This window comes from Polypterus senegalus, chromosome 13, assembly GCF_016835505.1.
Source record: "Polypterus senegalus isolate Bchr_013 chromosome 13, ASM1683550v1, whole genome shotgun sequence".
Classification (NCBI taxonomy): Eukaryota; Metazoa; Chordata; class Cladistia; order Polypteriformes; family Polypteridae; genus Polypterus; species Polypterus senegalus.
In genome coordinates, this window is record NC_053166.1 from 92,601,855 (window position 1) to 92,617,055 (window position 15,201).

General features: G+C 35.5%; 1 protein-coding gene across 13 annotated transcripts in view; it reads right to left on the reverse strand.

Moving 5' to 3' along the window:
• The window catches only part of LOC120541974 (carnitine O-palmitoyltransferase 1, liver isoform-like), a 111,252-nt gene that overhangs the window by 60,594 nt on the left and 35,457 nt on the right, over positions 1–15,201 (reverse strand). For 7 of the 13 annotated variants that reach the window (XM_039774005.1, XM_039774007.1, XM_039774014.1 and 4 more), the window contains 7 exons: positions 9,971–10,130; positions 7,607–7,746; positions 7,341–7,512; positions 6,804–6,905; positions 5,247–5,384; positions 5,081–5,158; positions 3,707–3,840 (listed from right to left, as the gene is read on the reverse strand). In XM_039774005.1, coding sequence (XP_039629939.1) covers positions 3,707–3,840; positions 5,081–5,158; positions 5,247–5,384; positions 6,804–6,905; positions 7,341–7,512; positions 7,607–7,746; positions 9,971–10,111 — 905 coding nt within the window. In that variant the 5' untranslated portion in view covers positions 10,112–10,130. The remainder of the gene's footprint in view (positions 1–3,706; positions 3,841–5,080; positions 5,159–5,246; positions 5,385–6,803; positions 6,906–7,340; positions 7,513–7,606; positions 7,747–9,970; positions 10,131–15,201) is intronic. The other 6 variants (XM_039774011.1, XM_039774006.1, XM_039774010.1 and 3 more) reach the window with 2 other exon arrangements.

Here is a 15,201-nt window from a genome sequence, read left to right on the forward strand (position 1 = left end):
AACAAGACCACGGTCGTCTAACCTCAGTCGTGTGAAGGCTTTTGTAAGACACAGTTCCTGTGCTCTCAGCTCTTATAAATGTAATCAGGACAATAATTTTATACGTTCTAGATGACACGTCAACGACTAAGCGAAGAAGAAAAAGCATGGACAAACATTTGAAAAAGTCGTTTTATTTATTAGAGAGAAAGAAATGATATTCACTCACGGGCAGGGAGGACCTGGGAAACAGAGTTCACAAAATGTAATGTAACTGGAAGGAGCTTAACAATAATAAATTGCGATCATTTTTATGTTTAAGTTTTAATAAGTAATGTATGACCTCTAACTGAGAAAACTGACAAGTTGCTATGTTAGCAATGGCTGCTAGATAAACATAGCCTCGATGTAAGGAAATCCTCCTTCCATTTATCCATCCACCTGTTTTCTGAATGCTTTCTTACTATGAAATGGTTGCAGCGACACATATTAATGTCATTGTTATTCCTAACATTGTCCAGAATAGAAAATTATAATTAAATCATCGTCCACAGTAGAACATTATAATTAAATCAGTTTACTATCTATTGTCATAGAAGACATGGGTTAACTAGCCCAATTGCCATGGGGGATGGTTCCTTGTCAGGTGTTCCTGACTGGATAAGGGAAGGACATGGAAAGACGGGCATCACGACCACGTTGGTTAGTGGAAAGACACACATTCTGCCTGGCCGAGGCCATAACACAAGGACAGAGGAAACCTGTTTACTGGGACCATTTATTCCCCCTAAACATGGGGTGGCAGCATCCCTCTGGTGGAACTACCATTTGTACACTTGCAGAACATACTGGGAGCTGTAGCCTTGAGTGGCAACCCTATTGAGGGACTTGGCCTGGAGGTACTTCTGTCATGCAGTGTTGTGGCACTGGAAGTACTCCTGGGTCCAGCATAAAAGAAGCTTGTTCCTCTACATCAAGGAGTCAGAGTCAGGAGGAAGTGGACATGGCCTGCTTGGAGGAGAAGGGAGATGGAAAAGAAAAGGAAATGAAAGGAAAGAAACAAAACAGGACTGAAATTGGACTAATTTGTAAAGTGACAGACACCTGTAGAAGGTATTGTTTAAATTAAAAACTCCGTTCCTTGAACCCGTGACTGTGTGGTTTGGTTGTGTCTGGGTGTTTGGGGTGCAGGTATGTCCCCCATAGGTTACACTATGTCTTGACAATGGGAAGGTGTTTATGACGGTTCAAAAAACCCTTGCTAAATGTAATGCAGTGACTCTGGACTGTGATGAAAGGTGTGTTTGTGTAACTTAAAAAAACGGCAAAAATTTTTTGGCTATTTCCATAATACTATGAGTATATTCTAATAGTTATGTCTCACACATGACTTGAGCAAAATTAAGTATGTGTGCTAGAAATAACATAACATTTGATATACTACTGTTAATTTCCAAGCATCTTCAACTTGTAATGTCAGAGAGTACCATAAAACTAATTGCTTATCTTGAAAAAAGGTTTTATTTAACACTAGAATTACCAGAGCCTACGAAAAAACTCGTAATTCCGTCCCACCTTAAATTGCTTCTTAAATCCCTTCACACCTCTCCGCCAGCGTCCTTTGTCTTCTAAATGTGCTGATAAAGAGAAGCTAGGAGCAGCCGGCTATTCCATCCCCCCACCAACTTAGAACGTGCACGAACTTCTCTCAGCTCATGCCTTGATTGAGTATCTGGAAGTGAAGTGGAGTTTTAGAGTGGAAATAATAGATCGTTATTTGAAACACACGCATTTCATGTCTGTTCCGTTTCACAGTAATCTGTGTAAACACATTGTTAAAACAGAAACGTTTTTTATATTCTAGTAGTAGATGACAAAATGTAGGCATAAACTATATAATGTATGAAGCCTGAAGTCCAAATATCAAAGAAACATTTTCACAAGAATAACACAACAATTGCACTTTTATTCAAAAATATAACTGCAGAAACAAAAAGCCGCCTTAAATTGCGACATTGACAGCTGTTTATTGTAACTGCCTCCGTGGTTCAATAGAATTAGTTCCCGCTTGGGAATGAAAAGGTCACGAGTTCGATCCTGCGCCACTTCGTTTTGAGAAGTATACTGCTCTTAGTCTTACTATTTTAGAATAAAAGCATACATTTGATTTCAGTCTGTAACAGCCAGTGCAATTTATGATCCTTGTGAAGGTTAGCTTTTTTTTTTAATTCACTTTTCATTCTCTCAGTCGCGTTCAGAATCAATCCATACAACCCCATCTGACACGGCTGTTCTCACTAAAGACGCGCTATAGCTCTGCAGTGTACCACGATGCATACTAACGCCCCAAACCCCCGCCCCAACCGGGTCCTGGCACACAAACGCTGGCGAAGCTGCCTTCTTCGTATCTCACCGTCACTTGCTTTTCTTTTTATTCAGTATTATTGAGTGTTCCTGCCAGTCCCCGCATGTTGCTGTATGCTGTTTCATTTGTACTCCAGGACATGCAGAGGAAAGAATGGTAAAGAGCAGTAACTTCTGCGCTATATGCAATAATCAGACACTACCCATCTGCCCGTGTCGTTCAAATACAGGAACATATACTGGTGTAAAAGTATAACAAAAGTGAACTTTTATTCAAGTGCACTTTTTCCATCGCCTTTTCCTGTAAGAAGCAATGTACACACTTCTCTCTATGCTGTGGTTTCTATTACACACCTGAAAGAAAGAGACAATACATGTGAAAATATCATCGCACTAATGCAATATTACTTGAAAACAAACAGCGTCAGATTGGGTGTAAATTTATGCAGGAACTGCAAATTCTCTGATGCGGGACCTTCCCCCAGGGAAGAAAGTACAGTGTCAGGTGCTCATTCAGTGTAATAGGAACCATAGCACAGAGAGGTGTGTACACTGCAACAAGTACACGTGTTGTAAATGTAGGAAGGACGGTCCTTGGGTGTGTGGGAACTGTTAATATTTGAATGTGATGATTTTATATAGCACGGAATGAAAATCAGCACTTCTTAGCATTGCACCATGCAAGCTGTCGTATCAATCGCCTAATGTAACTTGCTTTCTTTTTTCTTCGGTTATACAGGTAGTCTTGAATAAAAGTGCACTTGTTTTGTTTGCGAAATGAAGTGTCTGCGTGCACTTTTTCGTGGCATTTAGAAGACAAATGACGCTGGCAGAGAGGTGTGAAGGGATTTAAGAAGCAATTTAAGGTGGGACGGAATTACAAGTTTTTTCGTAGGCTCTGGTAATTCTAGTGTTAAATAAGAACAATGGATATTATCAGAGTAAACCACCAAAATTGCACAGCATTTTTTAAATATAATTTTCATACCAAATACAAAGTAACATTAAGAAAAAATTCAAGAACCACTGATTTAATGAACTAGGCTTTGCCATGGTAGGAGTGGAAACAAGGCATTAAACTTCTATGTAGCTACATTTTTTAATTTCACTTTCTGATACTTAAGGAGACACTCTAAATAAGCTTAAACTGCTTAACACTACAGTAATTTAAATAAGTTACTAAAAACCCTGGCTATCACAATAAACACATCACCCATTAAAGGTAAAAAAAAGTTGCAAATAAAATCTAAAAATTAGAACTGTGCGACCACTTCTATCAGAGTAAGCAAGATCGGATGATGATTCCACAACATATTCTTAACACGTATAAAACCAATTGTAAATAAATTCTGTAGCAACTCACAACAGACCATTACAATGACTGCTTACAGGCTTAATTTCTTCCCGGTTCAATTTTCTGCGATACAGCATCATAGCATGTATAGCATTGCCAGCACGGGCAGCTTGGATGGGAGTGGGTGTTACATACAGGAAGTCCTGTAAAAAGGTGTAAAAAGATAAGCAGAGAGTATGATAGTTAGATAAAAACTGTCAGGCATCTAAGCTGGATCATATAGCACATGCATAGATCAACACAAATGTATAATCTAGCATGTTCAGAACAAAATAATAAAAAATCCAGTGTGATAAGTGGAAGAAGCCAAATTCAATGTCTTTCTGTAACAAAACATTACCAAAGAAAGACAGAAAAGGAAAAGCTATTAGATACAGAAAATAAAACAGAAAAGCAGTGAATTTTCATGCACTCACATAACTGAGTTAAGGTGAAAAACCTGGTTAAGGCAGAAACCTGGTGTCTTAAAAATCTGCATTTACATGCGATAGTGATCCTCTAGAGTTCCTTTTATCAAAACATTCCGATATCATTAAACTGGACAAAAAAAAAAACGCACATCAGCTACCATGAATGTGAAAATAAGCATTATGCCTCTGGTACTTTTTTGTGTTTTATAAATAGGTTTATAAAAGATTTCTGTTACTGAACTGCACACAGCACAATCCTTTTTGCCTGGGTGTGCAAATGAGCCCTGCAATGGACAGTACATGTGTTTCATGCCCAACATCCAGCGCTGCTGGAATAATAATAACGCATGTATTTTTACTTCAATAATGCAAGTGCCGTGTTAGGTTCATTACCATAAAAAGTAATCTGTTTACGTAACACATTTTACTTTTAAAATGGTACCCTACAACTCTCGAGATTATGTTGTGTTTAGAACTGCACGTTCAGCTCCTCAACATAACTTTAGTGATTTATGAAATACTGAGACAGATTATTTCAGCTAGAAGAAGAAACAATGCGATCACCCAAACTTCTTCCTCCAAAATGTATTTTGTGGACACTTCTACCTATGGCTGCTGAAAGTGTGTGCTAAGCAAATTGATGTGCAGGCTGACAGATTGCAATGGACAAGTGCATACTACAACATCCATAAAAGTAATCTGGTTAAGAGTTTACAGGGCCATGTAACTGTGTTATTCTCAGAGAAATCTACCTCTATTAACCAGGTTTCTCAAGAGGCCAAACACCTGACTTCTCTAACTGGAAAATGTTTTTTTAGAAAACAGGTTTCTGCGAATAACTGGGTTATTTAGACGTATGTAAACTTGTCTAAGAAAAAGAGTACAGAGCGGTACCAACAATCTTCCATGAAGACAAATAAGCATACAATGCGCAAAGACAAATCAAACATCACAACAAGAAGAATAAATTTACCATTCCATAATAGTTGCTGTTAACCATGATGGGACTACGACCACGAAGATAGATGTATTCCTCCCACCAGTCACTAACCTGTAAAGAAGGAGAAAGACTGGCATGAGGTAAGAATGCAAACCTGATAAGAAAGCTAAGCAGGCATAGAATAATAATGCAAACTTACATAATTTGAAGCCCATAATGCCTTCAGTTTAAGGTACCACTGTAACTTAGGTCCAAGATTGTTCTCAAAATCTGAAGCAAGAGCGGACATGCGTGTGAACTGCTCATCATCAAGTAAGGGATGTACAGACTCTAAAAACTACAAACATAAGGAGTAATGTAAAATCTGGCATTTTTAACAATACTATCCTACATAACAATTAACATAACCTATTGTTTAATCCTACAGCCATTCATCAATCCAACCACTTTTTATTACTAATTTATCCTTATAACTACTTCAGTTAACAAGAAGCATATGCTGGCTGCAACAGTTGAGAGGTAGGATATGGCTGCTGGACAAACTTAAGCACGTATCTAAATTAATTTACATTGATGAATCAACCAAACAGTATGTGCCTGGACTGTGGAAGGAAAAATGGAAGTTGACAGGAACATGGTACAAAAATATTCCATGTATCTATCCATCTAACCACCTATTGTTTCACTTTGTTTATTTGGTTAAATATACAAATATTATAAACTTGGGAAAAAATAAATAATTCCTACTACTTAAATGTTAAAACTATGACTAGAAGTAGCAAGTATACAATATCAAAGACGTGATTTGCTATTTTCAGGGATTTTACATTTTTACAGGGTTAGTCACATTTATAAGGAAAATGCTCAAAATTTTGTACAACTGGACAAGAAAAGGAATTTAGCAGAATAGTTTTAGTTGGAGTCTTAAGAGTGTGTTCTGAGGTCAGTACTAGATGACCCTAGCCAAAAATGAACGCCCAGAAAATGCCCCCTGCCTAAAAGTATGAATAACCACTTTATGGAGTGTTAAATGTCTGGAATTAACATAATGTTAAGTAATTTTAAAAGCAAGTGATAATTATGTAACTGCATAGGTAGTGTACTAAAATAAAAAGAGTTATAGAGTTAGAATAGAGTTAGAAGAATGGGAAAATAGTATTAATGACTGCATGAGAGCCAACCAAAAATAAAAATTTTAAGTGGATCTCAGAAGACAATTCTCCCCATTGGAAAGACAGGCAATAGGGAACAGGGATACTCCAAAATTAGCTTCACAGTGTTTATATGTGTCTAAGAATTTTGTTTATGTTAAATTTTCTTCACACAAATAAAAAATGTAATTTACCAAGGCTCTTACTGAATCCTGGAAGTATTTTGTGCCACTCTTTTGCCCCATGAAACACATTTCAATTGTGTACCAAGTTTACTGGGCAGAATTAGCCTAGGGGCCAACTAGGTTTTACATATTTTGGCAAAAAGAGAAGTATTTGAAAAACAAAAATAGATATAACATCTATGGTCCATACAAAACCATAAACAATGAACATTTATAAGGTTACTAAAAGCAAAGAATGAGGAGGAATAGTAACTAACTAAGAAATAGATCCTTCTAGTAAGAGGTACTCTATAAAAGACATTAGTTTACAAAATATTATACTTGAATATCTGTATGCTAAAGAGTTTAGGAGAGGCAGAAGGCACCAAGCAGCAACATCACATAAACAAAGATGTAAATGTACATTTAACAGATACTGACTCGTCTCATGGTATCTTTGATTGCAGGTACAGGCAGGTGGGGCAGAGAAGCCTGATAGCTGTAAAGTAGAGGTTTTCTTCCAGAGAATATACGTACTAATGCCTGTTCAAAAAACAAATGCAAAAGAGAAGACATGTCAGTATTATCCTAAAATGCTTCAAAACACCATATTATTGTTGAGAGCTCAAAGACAAACAGACAAATTGTTGGAGCTATGCAACCACTCATCTTCACATAATATCATGCTATATGAGAAATTAGCAGCATGACCTTTTAAAATTCCATGGTGTAGCAAACTCAAAATCTGATATTAGCATCAAGAAAGTACAAATCTTTGTCATTTAGAAGTCTAATTTTAAAAACTTCATATTAATTGTTTCCTATATTCACTTTAGCTTTCTCACAATTCACCAACTATTTAAAAATGGACAATTACACTGGTACATTTGAATGTAATATATACACTGCTTTGCTACATTACCGTATGTTCATCACAACAGACAACAGAAGGATATTTTACTAACACAAAATACTCACCAACCAGACTTTGGTTTTATTGGACATATGCCCATGTAGTTCGAACATCCAGCGATGGTATGACAGGAGTTGTTTTAAAATATAACGCATTGTCAAGATGACGGCTAGCCACAGTAGAGTAGCAAAAAGCAAAGCACTAAGTAAAGTTTGGGATTGGTGTGAGAGATATCCACTAAAAAAGGAAATAAAGATGTTAGAAGGTAATATATTATAGAAGATCTAAAATGTGTGAAGGGCACTACTATGGAAAATTGAATTTTAGTTACCTGACAGGAAGATGCTCCTGAATTTTGTTAATGAGACCCATGGAGGGGTCACTACGGGTGTATAAAGTAGCTAAAATTGCTACTACCACAAACAACCAGCTGGAAGGACTTGCAGGATACACTCCAGTGATGACAGTATTCTGATATAGGGACAAAAAAATAAATAAAAATGACATAACCTGTTATGCAATGGAAGTTCCATCTATTTATCCATCTATGCAATTTTGTTACATGTCTACTTCTGGCAAGAAACAAAATTACTCAAATGTATTTCTTCTTTCAAAAAACTAAAAAAACTGTATGCTCTGATGTTAAATATGGAGTATCTACTTTTAACAACCTACAGTGCATCCGGAAAGTATTCACAGCGCATCACTTTTTCCACATTTTGTTATGTTACAGCCTTATTCCAAAATGGATTAAATTCATTTTTTTCCTCAGAATTCTACATACAACACCCCATGATGACAATGTGAAAAAAGTTTACTTGAGGTTTTTGCAAATTTATTAAAAATAAAAAAACTGAGAAATCACATGTACATAAGTATTCACAACTGCTAGGTCAAAATGACAAAAATATAATGAAAGCACACATGTCATAACTTTGAAACTTATGTTTGCAGATGCAATGCAGTCTCTTAGCTACGATTAATTCACTACATTCAAGGTCAGTCCATTAATTGTCTAATTCTGGACTTGTATCCAGGCATAAGTAACAATAAAATTTCATCACTCATATAAGACACCTTGAAAACAGCACAACAAAGATTGTTTACAGGAGTTCTGAAATAATGTATTAATGTAAAACTGACAAACTTGATTTCATAAAAGAAAGTGGTATAAAAAAGAAGGGACAGATTTGAACAATTAAAGTACCAGGAGTTAGTGGCTTTTGAAATTTAAGTCAATTTGATTCACCCATTCAAATATTACTAATTAGTAAGCTTTTTAACCATCTAGTGAACCAAAAATAAAAATTACAATTGCAGTGGTTACAAACTTACAATGTGATTGCCTGACAAAACAGATTTAAAAAAAATGCTGTTAAAAGAACATCTTTAAAGAATTTGCTTAAAACAAAATATCCTAATGTTCTTGGAATTCACTAATTTAACAGTACAAAATATAGTACTATTTTAATTTTTAGTATTCATTTTAACTGTATTTTTAAGCTTCTGGAGGTTAAATGTCAAGAGAAAAAGATCAAAACAGTTCTAAAGCAAATAATGGATAACCCCAAAGCACCAGCCCTCCCAGGTAATGTCATGTATGGAAATTAAGTTATATTATTTACCTTGAATTATTATTTTTCATTTATGTTATTAATTATATATATGTGGCTATTAGTGTACTGTCTCTTTAAATGCGATTATGCTCAATGCTCTTAAGAATTGGAATTCCCCAAAGGGTGGGGCCACTTGTCAATCTCTGTTTGTAAGACAACTTCAGCTGTATACAGGCAACAGAGACAGTTCAATGTGAACAATTGTTATTGTTATTGTGAATTGAGAGTATTATTGTTTCTTGCTTTTGATTTTTCAGATTATATTTGCTTCCTCTAAGGATTCTGATTATCAGGCTATGTTTTTGGGACTTGTTCACTGTGGACTGTGTGCCTTTTAGGCAACTCCTTAAATGTCTCAGTTTGTCCTCTGGAGTTTTATCTGTATTTGTTTTTGGTATTCTATCTATTTCGCAAATACATCTTTTTTTATAAAGATTATTTTCATAGTCAGTCTTTCTAAGTCAAGGTTTTACGGTTTTCCTTCTCTAGGAAGACATTTGGATATCTTGTGACATTTAAGTTATTTTGAGGCTTGCATCTGTTTTAGGCCTGAAGCAGGCTTGTGGGGTTAAGAGTTTAACCTATCTGGTGTAAGGCCCAATCCATTCAGGCATAGGAGGCCTTGTCTGGCTTGTGAAGGCCTTTGGCAGCCACATGGCCTTTATGTTTTCAAGGCTTTCATTCTCATGTCCCTTCTCTGCACTCTACACCGCCTCACTCTTGATAGCATAAAGTGTGCACTGATGCAATGAGAGTGGGTCTGGATGTAAACTCACGATTCAAGTTCCTCATTTTACTCCAGCATCACAGCTTAACAGTAGTGAAGGAATGGGGGATTTATATGGGTGGCGTGAAGTATCAAAATAATAAGACATTGTGGTCCCTCGTGAAGTCTCTATCATGACGAAGCAGTAAAAGGGCAGCAGGCACCCCCATCATCTAGTAAGGCAACCACTTCCAACAGAACAATCCACACAAAATGGGGATAACCACAATAAATGTTTCCTTACTGCTCCTTCCAAGGTCTCAAGGACACCCTTCTCAGCAGGAAAATTTAAGTAAAAATCTATTTTTCTTACCTTTATTCGGGTGAGCTTCTTCTTCCATGACCTTAGTCCAGAGAGGTAGACCTGTCTCAGTGCTTCATGGCTTAGTCTAAAGTCAATTCCTTCTGGGGTGATAGTGAACTGGAAGGCTACAGCTTGATGTGCTTCTGCCATTTTGTTTTTTCAAAACCTACTGTCAAACAGAAATATGAACTCAGTTAAGGATGAGAATGGGCATAATTCATGGCAAAAAAAGCACTATGGAATATTTAAAACCGTAGATCAGGACAGTGTCCTAAAGTATAGGAAATCAGAATCTGGTTGATAATATATTGATGGAAACTGAAGAACTGCCACAAGTAGGGACTGTTTATGAACAAAAGTTAAATACCTTTTTGAAAGTTAAAGTGGCATTGAAAAATAAAAGAAAGCTCCAGGTAACAGAACTTTTATGTTTCTTTGAGTTCATTCCTTTTCTCACAAGATGCCTGGTCTTAGCTATGCTCCTTCTCATGCTTCTGAACCTGCTCACATGCATATGGCTTGTAAATAGAATATACCTGTAGTTCCACCCAGTAAATGGCATATAAAGGACAAGTTTTCCATGGTCTGAACATCTGAAATGGTTGTTTTGCTCTGCTACATCCTAGACAGTAAGATTATAGGTATAGAGGCCACAAAAAATATTGAGAAAAACATCATGAAGAGAGTTGTGGTCATAATCTGCATCAGCTCCTGTGTATGTGTGAGCTTATCCAGGGACTGACAGAGTTCCTAAATCTTTTTATTTATAAAGTATAAAATCAATCCTAATGTACTTAAAGAATTAGTGAGTACATTTTGTACTTATTTGGCTTTTCAGAAGGTTTTTGATAAGGTACTGCACCAACAGTTAGTAAGCAAACAAAAAGAGGTGGGAAGTGTGTAGTTGGGTAAAAAAATGTCCAAACAAAGGAAACAAAGAGCAACAGTGAAAGAAACATTTTCAGTATTAGGCAATGTTAAAAGTAGTGTTACACAAGGATCAGTGATAGGGCTGCTGCTTCTTTTAATACAAATAGACAATCTAGATAAGAATATAAACAACAAGTTGGCTAACTCTGCAGATTAGATGAAAAGGCAGATAATGTACAATAAGCTGAATTTTTAGTGAGGGACCTGAACAATATATAACCTTTGAAAGATTTGTAGCAAATGAAACTTAACTAAATATAAGGTATTATATGTAAGAAGTGCAAAGTTAGATTTCAATACACAATGGGGGATTTGAAAAATGTAAAAGTTCATCTTATGAGAAAAATCTGTCTTAGTGGGCACATGCCTATCTACATCATGATAATGTACAGAATAAATCAAGAAGGCTAATGGGATGATAGATTATAGAACATAAGAAATTTGACTAATAAAAGGAGACCATTTAGTCCATCAAGCCTGTTTGTTTAGCTAATAGCTATGTTGTCCCAGTGTCTCATGCAGATTTTTCTTAAAGGTTGTCAAGGTTTCTGCTTCAACTACAAGTAGTTTGTTCTAGTGTCCCACCACTCTTTGTGGTATGATGTATGGAGTACATGTGAAGGGAGGATACACTTATGTACAGTATAATTCAGAAGTTGGCTTTTTTGGCACTGACCAACAGAAAAGATTCTTTTATATCAAAGTGAAAAACAAAGTTGTCCAAATTAATTATATAACACACAAAATAATAGTTTGCACAAGTATTTACCTCCTTGAATATGGCATGCCTAAATCACCACTTGTTCAAACAATTTGTTTTCGAAGTCACAAAATGTTTTCAATGGAGATCACCTTTCTGTAGTCAAGGGGTTTTAATTGATTCTAATATAAAATCACATATATCTGAGAGGCCCAACTTGTGGTGAGTTAGTATTGTAGCATAAACTACACAATAAAGACAAAAAGAACACCCCAAACAACTCCAAAAGGTGATTGAAAAGCACAACTCAGGGGATGGATAAAAGAAAATATCCAAGTCATTGGATATCCATTGGTGTACAATTAAACCAATCCTTAAGAAATGGAAAAAGTATGGTACAACTGTAAATCTGCCTACAGAAAGCCATCCACAGAAACTGTTCATGCAAGATGACTACCAGTGAAAGAGGCTGTCAACGCAACCTGACACAGCTTGAGCAGTTTTACAAAAAAAAAAATGGGTAAAAACTGCAGTGTCCAGATGTTCAAAACTGGTAGAACTCTAGCCACACAAGGCTAGGTGCAAAGGTGCATATACTAAATACTGACATACTAATACTAATACCAATTAGTATTAATTAATACTAATGAGATCCCTTATTTTTGTGTCAAAAAAGCAAATTAAATCCACTGTGACTAAATATAATTAAAAAAGTATACTAATAAAAAGTGAAAATTTCCAAGGGGATGAATACTTTAAAGACACTGCTTATTCTAAAGACCATCCTTAAGTGAAGCAGATGTAATATTAAAAAAAAAAAAGAAAGATTTAAATGAATCTCAAAATGGCTTTATGACAGGAAAAGGCACTGGAGAATGCATCTTCAGTTTGAGAACAATAACAGAAAGGTATCTTCACCATAGTAATGACATGTATATGTGCTTTATGGATAAGAAAGTATTTGATCCTGTTAATCATAATGATAAGCTGTTTACAACTATTGAATATTGATTCAAGAGATTTAAGATTAATTCATACTTTGTAGTGGAATCAAAATACTTTAAAATTGAACAGATGGTGCCAAAAAATTGGATTAAGAAAGGAGTTGGGCAGGGATGTGTGCTTTCACTTTAAATAGCAAGTAAACAGCCAACTCCTTCTGTGTTACATGTTAGTCTGTCTCATCTGTCTTGTATATATGAGCAGTTATCATATTTATATAGTCCTTGCGTTTATCAATAAACAGTGTTACTATTTCTTAAAACGAATGTATTGTGACACTAGGGTTCCCAAGCACTCAAGTCCAGAAAAGTTCCAAAAATGCCCACTAGAGGGGGAAATCCTTTTGAAACATACCCCGCTATTAACACACAGGATCACATATAATCTTTATAAAATAAAGCATGAAGTTCGGTGGAGCACAAAAAGCAAAAGAAACTGTCTGAAGCAAAAAGGGAATTCAATGGTGATGTCAAAAAAAATAGAGCAGAAGGTAAAAAATCCAGAAATAATAAGCACAAGCAAAGTACACAATAAACACTCACCGACTCCAACTGCTAGAAACTATTGAAAACCATCGCCTTTATAGGGTTGACAGCAGTTCCTGGCAGTGATGAGCAGGTGGTTTCACCTCTTGGGAAACCACTAACAACATACAAGTTACATAACAGGCTACACAGATACACAGAGACTCAAGTAAATAACAATACTAACATAGACTAAAGAATCACAATTGAACAAAACAGACATTGTTTAAGAATCTGAACCCAAAGGCAGGACTGATAACTAATTAACGTTGTTTTGTTACCACTGGGGGTTGTCAAGATAAAAATCTTTTATTTTTTTTTCCTCATTTTATTTTGTCAACCTAGGGCAGTCAAGTTAAATTCTCATTTTACCTACATCATTTTTACTTCAAGTTATACATGTTTGTCATAATCTCAGTTTTGGACAGGTTTATTTTTATTTTGGAAAGTTATTTCACTGTTTTTCTTTCTGCCATTACTATTTAATTTTATTGTTCTGTCGAATGCATCAACAATGGTTTATTAAAGGCCTATTAAAATTCTTCCACAGGATGCTATTAAGACCAAAAATGCATCCTGTGCACTGAAGACATTTCCGATGTGTTTCTAGATATTCCAGCACTGTGGATAAAATGTATGGAAACAGGATATAAAAGCGTGATATTAACATGACATAGGGCGATTTCCTTTTCTATGCTGTGAGCACACTATCAGAGTCCTGCCTATGTCAATAGTTGTAAAAGTGCATAAGTACATGGAAATCTGATTTTTATGATCAGAGGCTCAGGACCTTTCACTACACAGTCCCTTTAAAGAGTTTGCCACAGATGTACATATGTTTAGTGTAGGCGAAGGACTATTATCATATGCGCAGCATGGACAGCAATTCTTTTGTAAACGATGTGAAAACTCCAGTGTGAAAAAAACTCATTTTCATTTTACAACTTAGTTTTTAAATGAAAATTGTGTAGCGTGGATGTAGCATAATTTGTGCCGTTTTACTAAAAAAAAATGTACAATGGCATAAACATAACACCTTTTTTTTCTTGAAAAAAAACAAAAACTGTGCAGTATTGAGTAACAATGCATCATTTATAAGTTTTAAAGTTATAATCAACTGTGATATTAGGGTATGAACTAGCAGAAAAAATTCTGTGACATCTTTTGTAACATGAAGCTAATTTCCTAAAGGAGTGGTAGGAAGCAGTCCTGGTTCCGGAGGGTTGCAATGGATGTAGGCTTTTGTTTCAATTACTCTGTTAATTTAAATGAAAACTTCTGTTAAACAATCGTCTTGTTTAATGAGTGTACTCAGAAATTACTTTGAAATTAAAAATGTTGCATTGACTTGAAGTGCACAGGAATCAGTTTGAATTGTTTTACTGTAATTCACTCGTTTTTGAGAAATTTTACTTCATTACTATTATTTTTATTCAGAAGGCACTTAACCGTGTGTCGTAAACAATGAGAGGGAAATGGCAATTATTGTGCTGTGTTGGTGCCTTTTCACGTTTGTATGTGTTGCTCATGCAGTAATTGCTTTTATTAAATAAAATAAAAATAGGGAGTGGCCTCCCCTAGACTTTCTCGTATACTCAGATATGGGGATGGGTATTTGTATAACAATGATTACATTTTTATATTATGTACGTTAAAGAAACATCAACAACAAATCAAATTAATAATATATTGAACGACTATTATAAAAGTAAAGTTGAATAAAACGGACTGTGCAGCTGTATGACTAAAAAAAAAATCGAGTTCGTGTTCAAGTAACGTACCACTGCCGGTCAGCGGAAATAGCCCAAAAGTTGATAGAAATCTACGTTTTGTACCTTATACTTTCATGCAAAATTTGGTTGACCTAAGTGAAAGCGTACTCAAGTTACATACATACACTTAAAAACACACACACACAGACATAATTCCAAAAATTGTATTTTCGGACTCAGGAAGGTCCAAAACGTCAAGATTCATCAAAATCTCGAAATTGAATTTTTGGAGGATTCCAATACTTTCCCAATACTTCGTATACGAGAAAGTGAAAGGATGGAAAAAAGCAAGTTTTCTAAGACTGTAGATTT